We start from the raw sequence: 22,051 nt of genomic DNA, 5'->3' as shown, positions 1-22,051 counted from the left end.
GAATCGCTTGAACTCGGGAGGCAGAGGTTGCAGTGAGCCAAGATCGTGCCATTGCACTCCAGCTTGGGCAACAACAGCAAAGGTACATCTCAAAAAAAAAAAAAAGAATCCACAAGTAAACTATATGTCAACTGGTTGAACTCCTTCACACTAATATTAATGCAAGATAGATAGAACATAGACATATATGCCACAGCTGAAACTACAAAACTCATTAAAGAAAATATAAACATAAAACTTGATTACCTGGGATTAGGCAAAGCCTTCTTAGATATAAAACCAAAAGCACCAGCAACAAAAGAGAAAACGAACTGGACTTCATCAAAATTAAAGACTTGTCCTTCAAATGGATACCAACCAAATAGTGAAAAGACAACTCACAGAAGGCGAGAAATATTTGCAAATCACATATCTGATCATGGATTTGTATCAAGAATATACAGAGAACTCTTACAGGTCAATAGCAAAACAAGAAATAACACAATTTAAAAATAGGCAATATATCTGAATAAACATTTCTTCAAAAAAGATAAAGCAAATGGTAAGAGGCTCATTATCATTAGCCATCAGAAAATGCAAATCAAAACCACACTGAGCTACTACTTCCTATCCACTGGAATGGCCATAATAGAAACAAAAACCAAGTGTCAGCAAAGATGTGGCAAAATTGGAACACTCATAGACTGGTGATGGGAATATAAAGGGTGTGACTGCTTTAGAACAGTATAGCAGCCCCTCAAAAGATTGAACATAAGAGTAACCATCTGATTGGACAGAATTTTACTTCTAGGTATATATGTACCCAAGAAAAATGGAAACATATGTTCATGTAAAAACTTATGGTCAAAGCAACATTATTTATATGAGCCAAGAGGAAACAAATATGCATCTGCTATTGAATGGATAAACAAATTGTGTCATATCCATACAATGAAATATTATTTGACAATTAGAAATACTGATACATGTTACAATGTGGATGAGGTGAGTGGCTCACACCTGTAATCCCAGCACTTTGGGAGGCTGAGGCAGGCAGATCACAAGGTCAGGAGTTTGAGGCCAGCATGACCAACATGGTAAAATCCTGTCTTTACAAAAAAAAAAAAATTCAAAAATTAGTCGGGTGTGGTGGTGGGTGCCTGTAATCCCAGCTACTCAGGAGGCTTGAGTTCAAGCAGGAGAATAGCTTGAACCCAGGAGGCAGAGGTTGCAGTGAGCCAAGATGACATCACTGCACTCCAGCCTGGGTGACAGGGAGACTCCATCTCAAAATAAATAGAACTAGAGAGACAAAAATTAGCCAGCTGTGGTGGTGTGCGTCTGTAATCCCAGCTACTACTAGGGAGGCTGAGGCAGGGGAATCTCGTGAATCTGGGAGGCAGAGGTTGCAGTATAATCACATTTTGGTCAACAACGGACGGCATATACAACGGTGGTCACTTAAGACTATGACTGTACCATATGGCCTAGGTGTGTTAGCAGGCTCTACCATCTAGGTTTGTGTTGAAACCATCTAATGAGGCATTTCTCAGAATGTATCCCTGTCATTACGTGACACGACTGCAAATAAATAATTTTTTTTCTTTTTTTGGAGAGGATAGAATTATCCTAAATTTAATATGGAAAGGTAGAAGGGAAAAGGGGGAGAATCATTCTACTTAAATTCAAAGCTTATTATATAGCTGCAGTAATTAAGACTGTATGGTACTGGCAAAAAGATCAACATAACAAAATGGAGAGCCCAGTAACAGACCCACACTAATATGCTCAGTTGAATTCTGGCAAAGATGCAAATTCATTTCAATAGAGGAAGGACTGTTTTTTAATCAAGGGGCTAGAGCTAGTTGATGTCCATAGGCAAGAAAATAAACTTCAAATTAAACATTTAGTAAACACATACTAAATGTAAAACTCTACAAAACCTTTTGAAGGTTTTGAAAACATAGAACCTCTTGAGGACAAAGAGATAAACCTTTGCTAGACAAAGGTTTCTTGGGCTTAACACTAAAAGTATGATCCATGAAAGGAAAAACTGATGAACTGGATTTCAACAAAATAAAAAATTTTTAGCTCTGCAAAAGACTATTAGGATAAAATACAAGCTACAGACTAGGCAAAAATATTTTCCTACAAATATTTCTATAATATATAACAAACTCTCCATTGGGCGTGGTAGCTCAGGCCTGTAATCCCAGAACTTTGGGAGGCTGAGACACGCAGATCACTTGAAGTCACCCTGGCCAACATGGCTGGCCCACCTCTACTAAAAATCCAATTAGCTGGGTGTGGTGGCACGTTACCTGCAATCCTAGCTACTTGAGAGGCTGAGGCACGAGAATCGCTTGAACCCGGGAGGTGGAGGTTGCAGTGAGCCAAGATTGTACCACTGCCCTCCAGCCTGGATGACAGAGCGAGACTCCATCTCAGAAAAAACTCTTGAAATACAACAGCAAAAAATAAAATATATAATTTGAACATGGACAAAAGACATTTCACCAATTATGATACAAAGATGGCAAATAAGCACATGGAAAGATGATTAACATCATTAGCTCTCAGAGCAATTCTGAGTTACAACCACAGTAAAATATCACTACACTCTTAGCAGAATGGCTAAGAGTAACATTAAATGCTGGAAACGATGCAGAGAAACTGGATCACTCAAACATTACTGGTAGAAATGTAAAATCATACAGCTATTCTGGAAAACTTTGGAGTTCCTGGGCATTTGTCCAAGAGAAATAAAGACTATGGTTCACATAAAAACCTGTACACAAATGTTTACAGCAGCTTTATTTAGATACCTAACAACAGGAAACATTCCTGATGTCCCTTCACAGGTGTTTACTATGGTATATCTATATTGACATCTCACTCAGCACTAAAAACAGGACTACTGATGCAACAGTCTGGATCAATGCCCAGAGGTTATGGTGAGTGAAAAAAGCCAATCCCAAAATAAAGTATAATCCAATTATAATTTTGGCAAAATTATAGATGGAGAACAGATCACTGGTGCCAGAGGTTACGAAGGTGGGCGTAGTTATATGAGCACAAGAGGAAAGTATGGCTTATAAGGACAACAGATAGGTTCATTCTGATAGAAATGTTCTATATCTTGGTTACTATCATTTCTATTATAGCTTGGCTTGGTTGTTGATATTGTCCTAGTTTTGCATAATGTTATGATTGGGAAAACCAGGTGGAATCTCGGTATTATTTCTTAAAAGTGTATGGGAACCTACGACGATCTCAAAATTTAAGTTGAATTGAGAAAAACAAGGCAATGATCTATATTTACGTTAACAGGCCTGAAATAAGCTAACAAAGAGGAGTAGACTGAAATTAAGACACACAATTTGGTTCATTTCCTAGATAATTTATTCTGATGGAGTGGCAATTCAGTGCCTGTTAGATATCTTATTCTGCCTAATCAGAAGTTTCTCCTGATGGTCTCAGGTATCTAATATCTGCCCAGTTAATACAAACCTATGGATTCCCAATAATGTGTCTTTTTTTTTTAAGACAGAGTTTGGCTCTGTTGCCCAAGCTGTAGTACAGTGGCACAGTCTCACCATGACTTCCACATCCTGGGCTCAAGCCATTCTTCTCACCTCCGTCTCTTGTGTAGCTGGGACTACAGGTGCATGTAGCTCCCAGTTAAGTTTTTGGGAGAGACAGGGTCTCCTTATGTTGCCCATGCTGGTCTCAAACTCCTTGGCTCAAGCTATCAGTCTGCCCCAGCCTCCCGAAATGCTGGGACTATATGTGTCAGCCACCATGTCCAGCCAAAATGCGTCTTTTCAAAACATCCAGTAACTGAAAAAAGTAATTTTCCAGGTAAGAAGAGATGGAACATATTAATCAACAGACTGGATTTAAGACTAATTTTATGAGAAAATCAGCTAAGTGAATGTTTCTGATGTCCTGAAAAGAATAAAATAAAAATTAGAGATGTCATTTTCCTGTCCTTAAATTATTTTGTATATCTACTGCTCGGAAAAGAGTAGTTTAAAGAAGTCTGCCAATCTCTCTGTGATCTTACATATGTTGTCCTAAATTTAAGCATATGCTTGTTTCATACATATATATCTTATATATACATAATCTTTATCTTAATTTTTGGTATGAAAATCTTTTTATATCTTGTTACCAAAATAAACACAATTTGCATTAAAATTACTACTTATCATTTGAAGAGGCCAAAGGCAGTTCTTAAACTCTTCCCCTTTTAGGAGAAAATGTTCAATAATGACTCCTTTATCCAAATCTGATAAAGAATGTGTTCAATATTTTATATTATGTTTTGAGAAAGATCTTTATTTGCTTTGTACAAGTAAAAATTACAAATGACACATTAACATATTATATATCAACATGATACATCATGCACAAAACACTGTCTGCCAAAAGTAATTTTACCACTGTTTAAAAAAAAACCCTAAAAGTGGCTTTTTAATATGTATATTTTCTTCAAAGGAAGAAATTCCTTGCTTTTACTCAGGGGAAAAAATAAAATTAAGGTACGTCTGATTTGATTCCATGTAGATAGAATCAAGAATGATCCCATCTACAAGGGTTCTTTTAGGAGACACCTGGGATTCACTGCATTGTTTTTATTTTCTTCTTCTTCCTCTTCTTTTCCAACACGTCTACCCTTTTGCTCTTCTTGGTTGATACCAGGCTACTTTCTTGTGTCGCTTTCTTACTGTCACCAGTTAAAGCGCATTTCTTTGTGTTAGGTTTTGACTGCTTTTCTTCTCTGTGCACTGTGTCACCAGGCTCCTTTTTGCCGATTTTGGACTGTTCTTTACTTACTAAAACACAAAAGACAGTGCCTTTAAAGCCTGTTTCTCCCCCTTGAATGAAATAAACAGGCTACCAATAAAGTGAAATTATCTAGATTTCCTCCACTTCTACAATTTAAGAGATAACAGATCATTTATTTCAAAACAATCAAATTTGATTACCAGGAGAAGGCTCTGCAGCTGGAGGAAGACTTGCTTTTGTGTCTGGCACCGTGTCTAACCACACTCCAAGACATGTCAGCCTGGCATTAGTGTTTACTTCACAGAGTAAAGATGGGCGAACTTTCTAAATAGAAGAAACAAACATTCGTAATATGAATTTTCAATAATTTCTTTTTCCATAATCAAGTTACCTTAAAACTTCCTCCATTTTCTTGAGTACAAAATATGAATTCAGAAGTAATATATCATCTTCACTCATGGTTAGTTTGACTATGTTATCCACAGAGCCAATTTCTGAGAAGTATTCAGAAATTGAAAATTGTGAAAATTCAGGTCTTACTTCTAGGGCTGAACAAAGAACTGTGGAAAAAGAAACATTCAACAAACCATATTCACAGAATGTGTTTATGAGAGAACAAAGAATAAACCGAGAGAGACTGTAAGAAGTCTACAGGAGGGAATTTAGTTTTCCAAACTGTCTGGTTCAAATGGTTTGTTAATTCCGTAACTGATCAGAAGCTTCCAAATTGTTTTTAGCAATGGCAGCATTTTCACCTAAGAGCTTCCAGAGAACTCCAATATACAAGAAAGGAAAGTAGAGCTTCTCTGACTAAAAAGGGCAGTAAGAGTTCTGGGATCCGGCCAGCTCAGACTCAGAAATGACAGCCATCAAGGCAGCCCCTTGGGAACCCTAACTTTAAAACCATTAATATCAATCATGCCTGAAGGAGACTGAAAAAGTTCATTTACAGATTTATGTCTTATGACCCTTAAAAAAAAATTCTACCTCACTTAAGAGCAAGACTTGTATTAAAGTATATTTATTGTGGTAAGGCACTGACCTTATTTTGCTTAAGCTTCCACATTTTGATGAAACCATCACTCGATGCTGTAACAATAACGTGATGCTCTGGAATTTCAAAACTGAACATGGCCTTTACCCTAGGATAGAAATATTAACACCATAAAAGATCTTTTCCTCCAAGTAGTCTAATATTGTTATAAAATTACACACGCAGACTAGTGATTTCTCAATGTTTCAAGTATTTACAAACTGCTCAATGAATGGTGCCTTAAAATATAACTGTGCTGGCCAGGCACGGTGGCTCACACCTATAATCCCAGCAGTTTGGGAGGCCAAGGCAGGTGGATCACGAGGTCAAGATATCAAGACCATCCTGGTCAAAATGGTGAAATCCTGTCTCTACTAAAAATACAAAAAAATTAGCTGGGCATGGTGGTGCATGCCTGTAGTCCCAGCTACTTGGGAGGCTGAGGCAGGAGAACTGCTTGAACCCAGGAGGCGGAGGTTGTGGTGAGCCAAGATTGCGCCATTGCACTCCAGCCTGGGTAACAAGAGTGAAACTTCGTCTCAAAAAAATATATATATATAACTAAGCTTTACATTCCATTAGTGAATCATACTCAGGCCAAAAATACAAGATAAAATCAACTGCCCACCATATCTGAAGGAAAAGTTGAAAAGACAATAGATAACTATAAATAATCAGGTTATTACAAAGAAACTAAAGATGAGTAAAACAAAGCCCTTCATCTCAAGAAATTCCAAGTTCAGGAAGAAGAGAAAAGACAACAGAAACGATGAATCAAGGCCTCTCCCACACACCCATTTCTCTCCACTCCAGTGCCACCATTGATAGTCTAAGCTGCCATCACTTTTCTTCTGGATCACAGACATAGCCTCATTGGCCTTTCTGCTTCTATTTTGCCCCTTAACAATTTTTAAAAATGTAAATCAAATCATGTAACTTCCAAAACCTCTACAAAACTGGGGTCTACTTTAAAATAACATGGGAGAGGAAGTGGCTGGGCATATAGATGAAGCAAGACTGGTCACACAGTGACAGTTGCTAAAGATGGTGGCAAGTCTTAAAATGTTAGTACCATAAGGCCGGGCACGGTGGCTCACACCTGTAATCCCAGCACTCTGGGAGACCAAGATGGGTGGATCACCTGAGGTCAGGAGTTCAAAACCAGCCTGGCTAACATGGTGACACCCCATCTCTATTAAAATAAATTAATTAATTTTAAAAGTTAGTACCATAAAAAAAAAAGTTAGTATCATAAACCAGTCTAAATGCTTTTAAATTTTTCCATAGTAAGAAAAAATAGAATTATAGGCACAATTTGGCTTCCATCACCCTTTCCTTGCTCACTCTCACCTAGTCACAAAGGTCTTCTATCTGCTCCTAAAATACACCAAGCTCTGTTTTCCCTCAGGGTCGTGGCACCTGTGGCTCTCTCTTCCTTTTTTTTTTTTTTTTTTTTGAGATGGAGTCTCGTTCTGTTGCCCAGGCTGTAGTGCAGTGGTGTGATCTCAGCTCACTGCAACCTCCGCCTCCCAGGTTCAAGCGATTCTCCTGCCTCAGCCTCCCAAGTAGCTAAGATTACAGGCATGTGCCACCACGCCCAGCTAATTTTGTATTTCTAGTAGAAATGGGGTTTTCTCCATGTTGGTCAGGCTGGTCTTGAACTCCCAACCTCAGGTTATCCATCTGCCTCGGCCTCCCAAAGTGCTAGGATTAAAGGCATGAGCCACGGTGCCCAGCCCTACTCTCTCTTATTTTTAAAACTAGCTCCTTTCTCATTCTTAAAGTCTCACATCTCCTTGCCTCATCATCCTATCTAAACCAATTACGCTTATTCCTTAATCACTCTACTTTTCTATTTCCATTCTGTCATAATGATCTGCTTACTTTATAATCTATTGCCTCGCTACAATAGAAGAGCCATGAGAGCACAAGCTCTTGTCTTTTCCGTTCATTATTAAATACCTCGTGTAGTATTTCATAATGATGATCAATAAACACTTGTTGACTGAATGAATGGCCAAATATCTTAAGTGTTACTAGTACACCTGGAATGGGCGACCTTGAAGAATGTTTACTCCCCAGTATAGGGAAAGAGTAAGGCCTTTATTTTAGTAACTGCAGTACTCCAAGTACGGATTTCTTAAAACTTAACCACTGTTAATAAATAAGACGACTCATTTGAGACATAGAACATGCAAATGCAACCCATCAAAATATAACCCTGTACATTAAATCACGTTTTTCAAAATTCCTGGAAAGAGCAGGGATCTAAGAATATAGCAGGGATATAAAACTGGGTTCACCTCTCAGCTCCATTACCTAAGAGTGGGGTAATCTTAGCCAAGCCACTTAACTGCTTACTTTGAGATTATCTACCCCCTAGAAATAGAGTAAGCATTAAAAGGTAATAAAGACTGGCACAAAACTGGAACTCAATAACAGTTCACTTCTCCTGCAGGGGGAAAAAAAATCACTCGTAAAGGGGGAAGAAGTAGGCAAGGGGAATTACATAAAAGGACAACAAAAGTAGTTAGAAACAAAGCTCAAGATTGTTTAGTCTTTCGTTGATTCAAATATGCTTGATTTCAGGCTCCACATCTAACAGACATTTAAAAAACTATCTTGTGCAAATGACTAGTCCCAAAAAACAATTTCACCGATCTTGCTTTTTTTTTTTTTTTTTTTTTTTTTTTTTTTGAGAGGGAGTCTTGCACTGTAGCCAGGCTGGATGGAGTGGTGCGATCTTGGCTCGCTGCAACCTTTGCCTCCTGGGTTCAAGAGATTCTCCTGCCTCAGCTTTCCCAAGTAGCTGGGACTACAGGCGCACACAATCATGCCCAGCTAATTTTTGTATTTTTAGTAGATGGGGTTTCACCATGTTGGCCAGGATGGTCTCGATCCCTTAACTTCGTGATCCACCCACCTTGGCCTCCCAAAGTGCTGGGATTACAGATGTGAGTCACCATGCCCAGCCCACTTTTGCATTATTAAAGGCCATGAAGATAACATTTTCCATTATTTTATTAGACTCCAGACACCATATACTGTCCACATAGGTATGTCTGATTATTTCTGCAGTTAATAAAAACATATACCCTGGTTTAAGAAACTGCTGCATATATATCATTTATTAAGACTCAACATATACACCTGAGATTGGTAAAATTACCTGTTTTCATGAGCTTTAAATTCACAGAGGCACACTAGCGAATCACAGTCAAAAAACCTTATAACTTCTTCATCTCCAGCCACTGCAAGGACAGACTCCTAGGAGAGATGAAAAATAATAACAGGCAGAATGTCATCAACAGTTCCAAACATCACCACAAACTTCGGTCACTGATTTCTGATTACTTACTGAAAGAAATTTAACAGCAGAAATTCTCTTTTCATTTGTGATGGTGCCACTAATGGATGCAGTGTCAAGCTGATAGATGTCTATTTTATTCTGTATGATAACTACATATTGCTCTCCTCTTGGGGACCATTCCACTAGGTTAGCATCTATAAGTGAAAAAAATAAAGTTTATTTATTATTTTTTATTTAAATTTTTTAATTTTTAATTTTTTTTTTTAGTAGAGATGGGGTTTCACCATGTCAGCCAAGATGGTCTAGATCTCCTGACCTCGTAATCTACCCACCTCAGCCTCCCAAAGTGCTGGGATTATAGGCATGAGCCACCATGCCCGACCTATTTATTTTATAAATAAAACATAAAATGATCATAGTAATAAAAATAGCAAATATTTATAATATGCATTTTCAAATCCATGATGCCATTTGCTCTTCATAACACATTTTACAAGTTCAATTTTTTAGAAAATAATCTAGGTTCAAAAAGTCAAGGGTGGGCCAGGTGCAGTGGCTCACAACTGTAATCCCAGCATTTTGGGAGGCCAAGGTGGGTGGATCACTTAAGGCCAGGAGTTTGAGACCAGCCTGGCCAACATGGTGAAACCTCATCTCTACAAAAACTACAAAAAATTAGCCAAGCATGGTGGCATGCACCTGTAATCCCAGCTACTTGGGAGGCTGGGGCAGGAGAATCACTTGAACCCAGGAGGCAGAGGTTGGAGTGAGCTGAGATTGTGCCACTGCACTTCAGCCTGGGTGACAGAGCAAGATTCTATCTCAAAAATAAAATAAAATAAAATAAAAATCAAAGGCAGGTGGCAAAGCCACAAGAATCTAGATCTAAAATGGGAAAATAAAGTAACCCAAAGCATTTGCTCATAGGTAACCACCACCATTCAGGGAAATAAATGTGTAACATGCACACATGTAAGAATGTGTATCTATCTATAATCAGAGTCTATTAAGTCACTGTAAAATATACTGGTTGAGTATCCCTTATCCAAAATGCTTGAGACCAGAACTATTTTGGATTTTGGAATATCTGCATTTAAACAGCAAAATATCTCAAGGATACAAGCCGTGAAACTCATGTTTCAAGTCTAAAAATGAAAGTCATCTATGTTTTATATACACCTAGCCTGAAGGTAATTTTACACAATATTTTAAATAATTTTGGGCATGAAACAAAGTTTTGACTGTGATCCATCATGAAGTTAGGTGTTGAATTTTCTTTTTCTTTTTTTGAGATGGCATTTTGCTCTTGTCACCCAGGCTGGAGTGCAATGGCCAATCTCGGCTCACTGTAACCTCTGCCTCCCAGGTTCGAGTGATTCTCCTGCCTCAGCCTCCCACGTAGCTGGGATTACAGGTGTCTGCCACCCGACCCGGCTAATTTTTGTATTTTTAGTAGAGATGGGGTTTTATCATGTTGGCCAGACTGGTCTTGAACTCCTGACCTCAGGTGATTCACCTGCCACAGCCTCCTGAAGTGCTGCGATTATAGGCATGAGCCACCGCGCCCGCCTGCATGTTGAATTTTCTACTTGAGGCATCACACCAGTGTTCAAAAAGTTTCAGATTTTGAAGCATTTCAGATTTCCAGATTAGGAATGCTCAACCTGTATTTCAAACAAAAATACTCACTTTGTTTTATATTTTTTATGAATGCTGATCTTCCTTCTACAAGATTCCACGTTCTGCAAAACAGGAAGCTCACTTATGGTGTGATCACCAACTAACTTTACTAAGCATAAAAGAACAAGCATAATGACAACTTACTCAACTGACAATTTTACTAAATATTGGCTATTTAAAGGACCTGCTATCTTCCTTACAGCAACATCCTGAAATATTATCAGAAAGGATTAAGGCTTGCTCCATTCCCATATCCCTTTAACACATCGTAACCACTGTATTTTCCAAAGGCTTCCCTTCCTAAAAATCTTCACTTTACAGCTATGATGACTGGAGCAAAATTACATGCTTAAATACAGAGCTTATGATCTTTATCCTACCATTATGAAAATGTTCACTAGCTTTTGACCTTTCCCTTGTTTCACAGTATCTTTTTTTTTTTTTGAGATGGAGTCTCGCTGTGTTGAGCAGGCTGGAATGCAGTGGTGCGCTCGGCTCACTGCAACCTCCACCTCTGCCTCCTGGGTTCAAGCAATTCTCTGCCTCAGCCTCCCGAGTAGCTGGGATTACAGGCGCTGCTACCATGCCTGGCTAATTTCTTTTTTAGTAGAGACGGGATTTTACCATACTGGCCAGGCTGGTCTTGAACTCCTGACATCGTGATCCACTCGCCTCAGCCTCCCTAAGCACTGAGATTATAGACATGAGCCACCATGTTTTCCTACAGCTCTCCACCATTTAAATATACTGTGAAATGCCCTGCCTGTTTCACAGTGTTTTTAAATGGTGGAGAGCTGTAGTAAAAGATACACCTTAGAAAAATGCTCTCGAGCATTAATGACTTACCTTAATGTCTTATCTGTACCAACCGACAGGGCCAACTTGCCAGATGGGTGAATAGAAAGGAAGGTCACATGTCCTCTAAAATGAAACTAACAGTTAGTCCCCAACTTGACTGGCACATGGAGAATGCCAAAGGGAAGAGCCCAACTCACTTGTGAGCTTTAATTGACTTCAGGCATTCCCATTTCTTGGCATCCCAGATACAAATAAGTCCGTCTTCTGCTCCACTGATTAAATGCCTGTTGCCATAGAATTTCAGGCAAGTTATTGTGCCTGTGGAAAAACCAAAACCGGCAAAAATAATATTCATTTTAAATGCAAACTCCATTTCTGGTTTGAAGGCTATGCTATGCTAACTAAAACACTCAATGCCTTTTTTGTTTTCTCTGGAGGCAGGGTTTTACTCTGTTACCCAAGCTGGAGTGCTATGGCACAATCTTAGCCCACTGCAGCCTCTGCTTCCTAGGTTCAAGTGATCTTCCCACCTCAGCCTTCTAAGTAGCTGGGACTACAGGTACACACCAATACACCTAGCTAACTTTTGTATTTTTTGTAGGTACAGAGTTTCACCATGTTGTCCAGGCTGCTCTTGAACTCCTGGACCCAAGTGACCTGCCCACCTCAGCCTCCCAAAGTGCTGGAATTACAGGCGTGAGCCACCGTGCCTGGCCTCGATGTCTTAATATTACTAAAATACACCTAAAATTTTTTTGTATATGTACAACTGCTAAAATCTATGCAAATATTTTCAGCAGAGTACCTGCAGTTTAGATACATTTTTGAATGAATCAGTTCACATCCTTGCTTTACCTCTTCAAATTACAAATTTAGGAAATGGCTGGCTAGGATAATTTAAACAGAAGTAAACAAAACTAACTGGCTAACAAGCTAATCCGGGGAACAAACCAGGAGTACTGCCACATGACTTCCACTTTCTAAAGCCTGAACTAGCCACCCAATCAGCCACGATCAAGTCATCACTCTGACCTGTTTTGATCCATTTCTAAACACTTTTCATTCATTTGCCCATATTTTCCTCTCCCTATTATCCTATTTCTCACTTTGGAAAGTTTATTTTCCTATATCTGCTAACCTAGAAAAAAGTTTATCTATTACCAACTCTGAGAAAAATAGGATTTATGCAGCCATAAAAAGGAATGTGACCATGTGCTCTGCAAGGATGTGGATGAAGTTTGAAGCCATTATCCTCAGCAAACTAATGCAGGAAGAGAAAACCAAACACTGGCCGGGTGTGGTGGCTCATGCCTGTAATCCCAGCACTTTGGGAGGCCAATGCGGGCAGATCACCTGAGGTCAGGGGTTCAAGATCAGCCTGGCCAACATGGCAAAACCCCATCTCTACTGAAAATACAAAGATTAGCTAGACATGATGGTGTGTGCTTATAGTCTCAGCTACTTAGGAGGTTGAGGCACAAAAATCACTTGAACTTGGGAAGTGGAGGTTGCAGTGAGCTGAGATCCTGCCACTGCACTCCAGCCAGGGTGACAGAGCAAAACACCCTCTCAAAAAAGAAAGAAAAAAAAGAAAACAAAGAGAAAAGAAAAAGAAAGACCAAATACCACATGTTCTCACTTATAAGTGGGAGCTGAATCATGAGAACACATGGACACATAGGGAGAACAACACACACTGGGACCTGTGGGACGGGAAGGGTGGGGGGAGAGAGAGCATTAGAACAGCTAAAGGATGCCTGGCTTAATGCCTAGGGGATGGGATCTGTGCCACAAACCACTAAGGCACGTTTACTTATGTAATAAACCTGCACATCCTGCATGTGTACCCCTGAACTTAAAATAAGGGTTGAAGGAAAAAAAAAAAGAAAAGAATCTTTTAAAAGAGAAGAAAAAAAAAAAATTTATACAAGGAATGGAAGAAACCAAGAAACCAAGAACCCTATTTCATTCACCCCCCCGCAAAGTCTAAACTCCTTCTGTGTCATTCCTTTTCTTATTGTTGAACTCTTGTACTAATGGGTATGGGCAGGTCGAATTTAACTTATTTCTTCCAAACCTGAGAGAGAAGGCTTCGTTGTATGAAGTGGGTATGGGAAAGAGAAAATAAAAGAATGTATACGTAAAACACTCAAAGCACAGCTGATGAAGGGTGAGACAGCTCTTAAAGCATTATGGACAGTCTGCCATGGTGTGAACATGTCCCCCAAAATCATTGGCTGAAACTTAGTTGCCAGCGCGATAGTTTAAGAGGTGACACCTTTAGGTGAGGATGACTCATGAGCAAGATTATTGACCTTATAAAAGTTTTTTTTTTTTGGCCAGGCGAGGTGGCTCACACCTGTAATCTCAGCCCTTTGGGAGGCCGAGGTGGGCAGATAACTTGAGATCAGGAGTTCAAGACCAGCCTGGCCAATATGGTAAAACCCCGTCTCTACTAAAAATACAAAAATTAGCTGGGGCATGGTGGTGGGCGCCTGTAATCCAAGCTACTAGGGAGGCTGAGGCAGGAGAATCACTTAAACCCAGGAGGTGGAAGTTGCAGTGAGCTGAAATCACTCTACTGCATTTCAGCCTGGGCAACACAGCAAGACCCCTAATTTAAAAAAAAAAAAAAAAAAAACTTTTTTTGTTTGTTTGCTTTTTTTAAACTGGCTCCAACTCTCAAGCGGGACCTTACAGAATTGTATAGGGAGCTGCTGCCCTTCTACCATAGGAAGACACAGCAACAGCCAGCCAGTCCTTAGCAGACATGAAAATCTGCTGGTACTTTAATCTTAGACTTCCCGGCCTCTAGCACTATGAGAAATATATCTCCATTATACAGAAATGATTCAGTCTAAGGTATTTTGTTATAGCAGTCTGAATAAACTAAGAGAACATGTCATAGAAGGAAGCCGTTTATGGCTGCATATTTACTGCTGGAAACCCGTGCCTGCTGTGGATCCTCTGAAATACAAGAAAGACTGGATAGGAAAAAAGGCACCTATTTTATCTGCCTTTGCAGAAAACCAACTTTCTTAGCTAAGTTACTCCTCATTCTCTACCCCTAGGAAAATGCAATAAAAACAGCGTAAAATATTTGGTACTGAAGAAAAAAACTTACCTGTTCAGTCTTTCTCTCCCTTGATTCTGCCACTATCCCGGGTACCTTGACCACCAGTGTGGAAAACCCAACAAGGTGGGAATTACTACTCCTTGACTTCAACTCCAGTGTATTTCTTTGCCTCCTCTGTATTTCAGTCGCTGCCCCCTCCTCCCCCACCACAGCCTGGGCATCATTACCACATACAGCTGCTAACCTAGAAAAAAGTTTATCTATTACCAACTCTGAGAAAAATAGGATTTATGCAGCCATAAAAAGGAATGTGACCATGTGCTCTGCAGGGATGTGGATGAAGTTTGAAGCCATTATCCTCAGCAAACTAATGCAGGAAGAGAAAACCAAACACTGGCCGGGTGTGGTGGCTCATGCCTGTAATCCCAGCACTTTGGGAGGCCAATGCGGGCAGATCACCTGAGGTCAGGGGTTCAAGGTCAGCCTGGCCAACATGGCGAAACCCGGTCTCTACTGAAAATACAAAGATTAGCTGGACATGGTGGTGTGTGCTTATGGTCTCAGCTACTTAGGAGGCTGAGGCACAAAAATCGCTTGAACTTGGGAAGTGGAGGTTGCAGTGAGCTGAGATCCTGCCACTGCACTCCAGCCAGGGTGACAGAGCAAAACTCCCTCTCAAAAAAGAATAGGTTAATCTATTTGCTGACCACAAGCTCACATCTTCCCATCCCTTTCAGGCTGTTCCGAGTTAGAAAATCTTGATCTCTGGGAACCTATTTGCTGACCACAAGCTCACATCTTCCCATCTTTTTCACGCCTTACTGCACTCACACTCCATCTGCTTTTGTACTTCAGAGATCTCCAGGCCCATGACAACACATTTTCTCTAAGCTGACAACCTAATCTACTCCTTCACCAAAATTCTTAATTTCCTTGTAACTTAATCCTCCTACTGCACACACCAAGTAACCTTCCTCTCTCTAGGGAAATGTCTGGGGCTTACTACTGAAGAAACTCAGAAAACCCTGCAAACTGATGTTGCTCGATCCATAGCTGCCAATTCCAATGGGGCAGGCCCTCAACATTCCTTCTGTTTGGGTTCTCAGTTAGCAGCCCTCCCATAGCAGACTGGCAGTACTTTCCTCAAGCCCACATCACTCATTAGCTTGCTTGCTTCCTCTCTCCCATTCAGCCTCTACCTGCCATCTCTCAAGGTCTCTGGGATCTACTTCTGTAGCCCCTCATACTCCAATTTAACCTTCTCACAATCCAGAACAGCTTCAGCTCCTCATGCACACCAGCGGTCAAAAGCATGGGCTTTAGACCTAGGTTCAAGTTCTAGTTCCACTGTTTTGAGACCTTGGGCAAGTCAAGTAACATCTTTGAAACTAGGTGTTCTCTTCCAAGAACTAAAGATAAAACTACTTTCTTGGCACACTGAGGGGTACACAACATGCCCTCAATAAAGTGAGATATTGCTGTGATCCTACTACTTGTGCTCCTCACACTGCCGGCTCTGCCTGCAATGTCCTTTCGCCCTCCTTGCAAACTTTATCTGCCTAACAACTGACATTTCTCTTTTAAAATAATACAGATGAGAAGAGAAAAAAATATGATAGTTCAGATTCATTTTAAGGAAGGTTTCAGTGAAACCTCACTCTGACTCCCTTACTCCCTGAGTTAAGTTCCTCCTTTCCAATACAAACTGTGAGATAACTCAGAGCAAGAAACCATTTTCTTCCCCCCGAGATGGAGTCTCACTCTGTTGCCCAGGTTGGAGTGCAGTGGCGCAATCTCAGCTTACTGCAACCTCTGCCTCCCGGGTTCAAATGATTCCCCTGCCTCAGCCTCCCAAGTAGCTGGGACCACAGGGAGGTGCCACCACATCTGCCTAATTTTTTTGTATTTTAGTGGAGATGGGTCTGTTCTTAAGCTCCTGACCTCAGGTGATCCACCTGCCTCAGCTTCCCAAAGTGCTGGGATTACAGGCGTGAGCCACTGCGCCAAGCTAAGAAACCATTTTTTAAAAATTCCTCTAACTTCTACCTCAGAATCTACTATAAAATAGATACAACAAATTGCTCAACTTAAGATACAATTTTCTTACCACTGTGATGCACTAGAGCCCCATGCTCTATCTTCTTTTTCATGTCATAAATGTGAATTGTCTCATCTTTGCTCCCAGTGACCACAAAACGACTATTGACAGCTACTGCTGACAAGGAGGCAGTGTGAGCATGGTGAGTGAAGTCGGCCACAGGAGTCCATTGCTGCTGAAGATGAAAACACACAATTAATGCCACAGTCACCCCGCAGTTTTACCAACTATCCACTGGTAGTTTTTATGAACCATGGAACCATTTATCGGTTACTGAAAAGATAAATCGTTCTGCAATTCATGAAAATTATCAATGGATCCTACACATGGAAGAATGACATGTAAAACTAAAAAATGACATGTAGTTTAACACAAAGGACTTGAGACTTCATCAGGAAGGTAAAGCAAGGGGATGGGAAGGCAACACTGGGTATCACCACTCTAGAACGCAGTAATGGAGACTGGACGAGAGAAGACTTTTAGACTCTACACAATTTTTTTTTTGAGATGGAGTCTTGCTCTGTCACCCAGGCTGGAGTGCAGCGGCATGATCTCAGCTCACCGCAACATCTGCCTCCCAGGTTCAAGCAATTCTCATGTCTCAGATTCTCTAGTAGCTGGGATTACAGGTGCCTGTCACCACACCCAGCTAATTTTTGTATTTTTAGTACACACGGGGTTTTGCCATGTTGGCCAGGCTGGTTTCAAACTCCTGGCCCTCAAGTGATCCACCTGCCTCAGCCTCCCAAAGTGCTGGGATTACAGGCATGAGCCACCACGCCCAACAACAAGTCTTACAAAGAAAAACCAACAAAGTAAAGGTATGCTTTCATGAGCACCAACATAAGTCCCAGAGAATCACCAATAATGAAATCTCAGCACCTGTACGCTTATTGCCATGTGACAACAGGATTAGGAAGTCTGGATGAATGTGAAATATGACAGCAAAATACACACACCCACACTCCTTAAACTGAAGGAACTGCATCAAAAAGTATTTGGGAAACAAACAGAAAACACCCATCAAACTTCTTTGAACACGTGTTACTGCAAATCAGGACCTGCATAATTATAGCAACAGATACTCCTTCCATCAATTAAGACCAAGGGGTCTCCTTTGAATCAAGCATTCTTGAGGGGCTGCTATGGGCTTACATCAAATAATAACCTTTTCAAATTCACACAATGTGGGTTTATCTAGGCTATCACTTAGATTTAGTAGCAGTATAGGGGAATGTTAAGAGCCTCAAATATCAGAGACCCTTGGAGGGCTCCTGACATTTTGGGTCAGCTCTGCCAATTATTAGCTGTATGGCCTTCAGCAGTCGCTTAACCTATTTAGGAGGAACATTTTGGTTCCTCATCTGCAAAAATGAGAAAAACTGTATCTGCCTCAGGATTGCTGTAGGCCTATTGTGTGTCTGAAACATAGTTAAGTAATTTCACTACAAAGAAAACACTCAATAGTATCCATCTTTGACTATTCAAAACACATCACTTTTCAGCCAAAGACCAAAAGCAAATAACTGGAGTAGAAAACAAAATAAACAAAAGCAACAGGTCGAGTGACGTACTCCCAAATTATCTAGGTAACTCAAGATTGACGCGTTGACTTCATAAAGTACTGGACTCAATAAAACAGGTTTCTGGAAAATACTGAGAATTGCTTCAAGAATAAAACTGAGCTAGATGTTAGAAAGTAGGATTTCTAGCCGTGAGTACAGTCCTACCTACCTATTTGACTACTGGCAATTTACTAAAGCTTTCTGTTCATTCTGCTGTAATTTCTCTCCATCTATGTATCTCCTCAGTCCTCCAACCCTTATGGAGGGAATGTCTCTAAGGCAAGATCCATACCTCCAGCACCTTTGCAACTCCACTGCCCAGCTCGCAAATAAGTTCCCAACCAATAACGAACTAGTATCGCTTTATCTATAAGTGATTTCTCCTAATCTAGCTCTAATAATTTGTAAAATTCTAGGACAGAAATTCAAAGAAAAAGCGAGATCTTTTGTCATTAAATTTTGAATACTGTCAACTGATGGGATCTATCTACCCTTAAATCCATCATCTACAACTCATTTGTTCGTATGCAGAAATGCCGTTTCCTCTGTGTCTCGTGGCCCTTTTGTCTACTGTAACAGGCAGATATTGTCTAATTTTGATAAAATAGCCATTCTGTGTTTTAAAAGGTTAGCTTTTCCCTTATGTCTCTTAGGTTTGATTCATCAATTCATCCAAAGATCCGACAGTGAACAGCAGGCGCTCAAATGTTTACCTCTGCTGTGTAGGAACCAAACCCACCTTCCCGGCCCCGCCTCCGGCTGTCTCCCGGTATGAGGTATCTCACCTCGCGGTCGCCGCACGCCTCGGGCTTCGGGTGTACAATGAAACCAAAGAGGACCTGCTCGTAGCAACCCGCGACCAGCTCCATTCAGCAAAGCACGTGCCTCTTCCGCCAGCCCGACTCAACCTGAAGGTGACAGAACCGGATGTTAAAAAAAAAAAAAAAAAAAAAAGGCCTGAGTCTTTTCTTCATCGGCACCCGAATTATACGTCATGGGCTCAGGGCTGCCTTTAAGTCGCCTGTAAACGTGCAAACACTTTCAGCGCTGGAAGATCACATGGATTTGCCAAGAGGAGAATAAGGATGCAACATGAGGACGTTCTCACTGCAAGAAGAAAAAAATTGGGGGCAAGCAGGCATATCTTAGGAAGGTGAGAGCCAGGTCCGTCTGAGGGGTGCGGGCGGGACATCCTCTGCAAAGACCCGCGTTTCCGTCATGTCTAGGAGGAGGCGGAGTCAACTTCCGGCCCGGTGGGGCGGGGCTGTGGCTGTAGCTGTGGTTCCTTGCAGTGGGGTGGGGCTCTTGGCGTGCTGTTTGGTGTGGGCTGTGTACTACTAGGGTAGAAGTAAGGGTTCCTTTTTGTTCGGGAAGCAGAGGAAGAGCCTTTCGTAACAGGGCAAGGAGGGGTGGGACTTAGGGTCATATTGGCCAAGGTTGCGGCACCTCTTGGGGAGGGAGAAGTGAGCCTGGGAAACATAGCTGGAGTCCGTCTTTACAAAAATATTTAGAAAGTAGCCGGACCTGGCACAGCGCGGCGCGCGCCTGTGGCCCCAGCTACTCTGAAGACTGTGGTGGGAGGATCGCTTGAGCCCAAGAAGTCGAGGCTGCCAGTGAGCCGAGATAGCTCCATTGCACTCCAGCCTGGGTGACGAGCCAGACACCGTTTCAAAGAAAAAAGTTTAATCAGGTTTAGAGATTGAGTTATGCGTTGGACATTACAGCTTTCCCACAAACTCCCAATAGAGTAAATCTTGGTTTATATAGTTCTCATAAACACCGTAGTAGCTCAGTTGATAAACAAAATGCATAGTCCATCATGGTCAAAACTTCAGCCTCCATTTCAAGTGCCATACAGTGCTTCAGCGCTTAGACCCTTCTGTTTCCAAGAACTTTTCTTCTCTGGTGTTCTGGATTGTCAGTACGTGTTAATTAATAAAGGCCGGTTTGGGTCTTGCGGAGATGATTTCACTTTGGATGCTTCAGTTGTCATTGTAGCGCAGGAGAAAGGCCTTGTCATCTGCCAGCTTTGTCAACTCCAAATGTAAGAACTTTACAGACACTGAAATGCTGTTGACAAACTAGTCTTCAGTCTAGTGGAAATCCTTGTATTCAGTCATTTTTTAAAATAATTCTTGGTCAGGTGCGGCTGCTCACGCCTGTAATCCCAGCACTTTTGGAGGCCGAAGCGGGCGGATCACTTGAGGTCAGGGATTCGAGACCAGCCTGGGCAACGTGGTGAAGCCCAACCTCTACTACAAATAGAAAAATTAGCAGGGCGTGGTGGCAGGCGCCTGAAATCCCAGCTCCTCGGGAGGCTGAGGCAGGCGAATCACTTGAACCCGGGAGGGTGAGGTTGCAGTGAGCCGAGATCAAACTGTGGCACTGCAGCGTGGGCGACGGAGCAAGACTATACATGAAGTAATGTGTAGCCATTGTATTAAGTATTGTAAGTAATCTAGACAGAATTTAAGGTTTCTGGGAGGATGTGTGTAGGTTCTTTGCAAATACTACACCATTTTATACTTGGGCATCGAAGGATTTTGGTATCTGAGGGGGACCCTGTAAACAATCTCCCATGGATACTAAGGGATGACTGTAGTAATGGCTCAATAAATAACTGGTGAATGATTGAATGATCAGAATGTTTTGAATTCATCAAGTCTGCTATTTTTCACATGACAGGTAAATAGAAAATACATTAGCACTTAGTTATTAGCCAGCAGCAGGGAAATGGCCACACCCTAAGCACCCCGTATGGACTCAAAAGTTATCTTGAATTTTGACACTGTGTATCCTTGCTGCTTAAAGTGGCAGGAGCCAGCTATAAAGGCAGAATTTGAGGCTCCACTCCAGATCTGTCAAGTTAAAGAATCTATTTTTTTTTTTAATATGGAGTCTCACCTTGTTGCCAGGCTGGAGTGCAGTGCCGTGATCTCAGCTCACTGCAACCTCCGCGTCTTGGTTTCAAGCTGTTCTCCTGCCTCGGCCTCCTGAGTAGTTGAGATTACAAGTGTGGGCCACCACGCCTGGCTAATTTTTTTATTTTATTTTATTTTATTTTTTATGGGAGATGGGGTTTCACCATGTTAGCCAGGATAGTCTCGATCTCACTTCATGATCTGTCCGCCTCAGCTTCCTAAAGCGTTGGGATTACTGATGTGAGCCACTGTGCCAGCCTAAAGAACCTACATTTTAAACAAGTCTAGGTCATTTGTATGCACGTTAAATTTTGGGAAGCTTTATCATGCGTTTTTGAAAAATACTGAACAAGAGAAATATTTCTTTAAAATTGTATCCTGTACTCTCATTAATGTAGGGTATAAGAGAGAGAAAAGGAAGAGACACAGGAGGGAAGGGAGCAAAGGAAGGCTTTCTTCGCTGCCTCTTAATTTTGCAGCTAGTTTGGATTATGCTTTCAATAATTATGCTTTTAATCCCTGCATGGGATTAAAAAAAATAAAAAAACACTAGCTAGTTCCAATAGTTATTCTCAGAATGATAACTGAGGAGAGAAATGTATTTGTCTTAAGGTTTTGTTATTAAAGATTCCTCTCGTTATGATAATGGATGCAGTGGAGACTCTTTCATTGTCGAGGGACACATCTTCCCCTTCTGTCCCTCCTTGGGGTTCTGCTGGCTCCCCCAGGCCTGACAGTTAGGAGAGAGGGCCGGAAGGTGGAAGTCAGAGGAACAGGTGGCAGATTTTTTCCCAGGTGCC

At 41.1% G+C, this 22,051-nt stretch overlaps 2 protein-coding genes across 11 annotated transcripts in view; one reads left to right on the top strand and one right to left on the bottom strand.

The window, feature by feature from the left end:
- Positions 1-296: 296 nt before the first annotated feature.
- Positions 297-19,240, bottom strand: PAK1IP1 (PAK1 interacting protein 1). 6 transcript variants are annotated; one of them, XM_078368932.1, is made up of 10 exons: positions 19,044-19,240; positions 16,775-16,940; positions 11,789-11,909; positions 11,640-11,714; positions 10,803-10,855; positions 9,162-9,307; positions 8,973-9,070; positions 5,813-5,912; positions 4,971-5,094; positions 4,293-4,817 (listed from the first exon to the last, which is right to left on the bottom strand). In XM_078368932.1, exons 1-10 carry the CDS (start codon positions 19,197-19,199, stop codon positions 4,603-4,605), a joined length of 1,254 nt encoding a protein of 417 aa, XP_078225058.1. In that variant the 5' UTR covers positions 19,200-19,240; the 3' UTR covers positions 4,293-4,602. The 6 variants fall into 6 exon arrangements, with proteins under 6 accessions (XP_078225061.1, XP_078225058.1, XP_054109812.1 ...); XM_054253837.2 differs by having other exon boundaries at positions 16,775-16,937; positions 19,070-19,240; XM_035297647.3 differs by having other exon boundaries at positions 19,116-19,240.
- The window catches only part of LOC100405614 (putative uncharacterized protein C6orf52), a 29,932-nt gene continuing 26,972 nt past the window's right edge, over positions 19,092-22,051 (top strand). The window contains exon 1 of one of the 5 annotated variants that reach the window (XM_078368946.1): positions 19,092-19,483. In XM_078368946.1, coding sequence (XP_078225072.1) covers positions 19,416-19,483 — 68 coding nt within the window. In that variant the 5' untranslated portion in view covers positions 19,092-19,415. Of the gene's footprint in view, positions 19,484-19,548; positions 20,375-22,051 lie in introns of those variants that run through there. The other 4 variants (XM_078368945.1, XM_078368943.1, XM_078368944.1 and 1 more) reach the window with 4 other exon arrangements.

The sequence above is a fragment of the Callithrix jacchus genome, chromosome 4 (genome assembly GCF_049354715.1).
Source record: "Callithrix jacchus isolate 240 chromosome 4, calJac240_pri, whole genome shotgun sequence".
In the NCBI taxonomy this organism is placed as follows: domain Eukaryota; kingdom Metazoa; phylum Chordata; class Mammalia; order Primates; family Cebidae; genus Callithrix; species Callithrix jacchus.
Note: the sequence above shows the minus strand (reverse complement) of the source record. Positions and strands in the feature narration are given on the sequence as shown.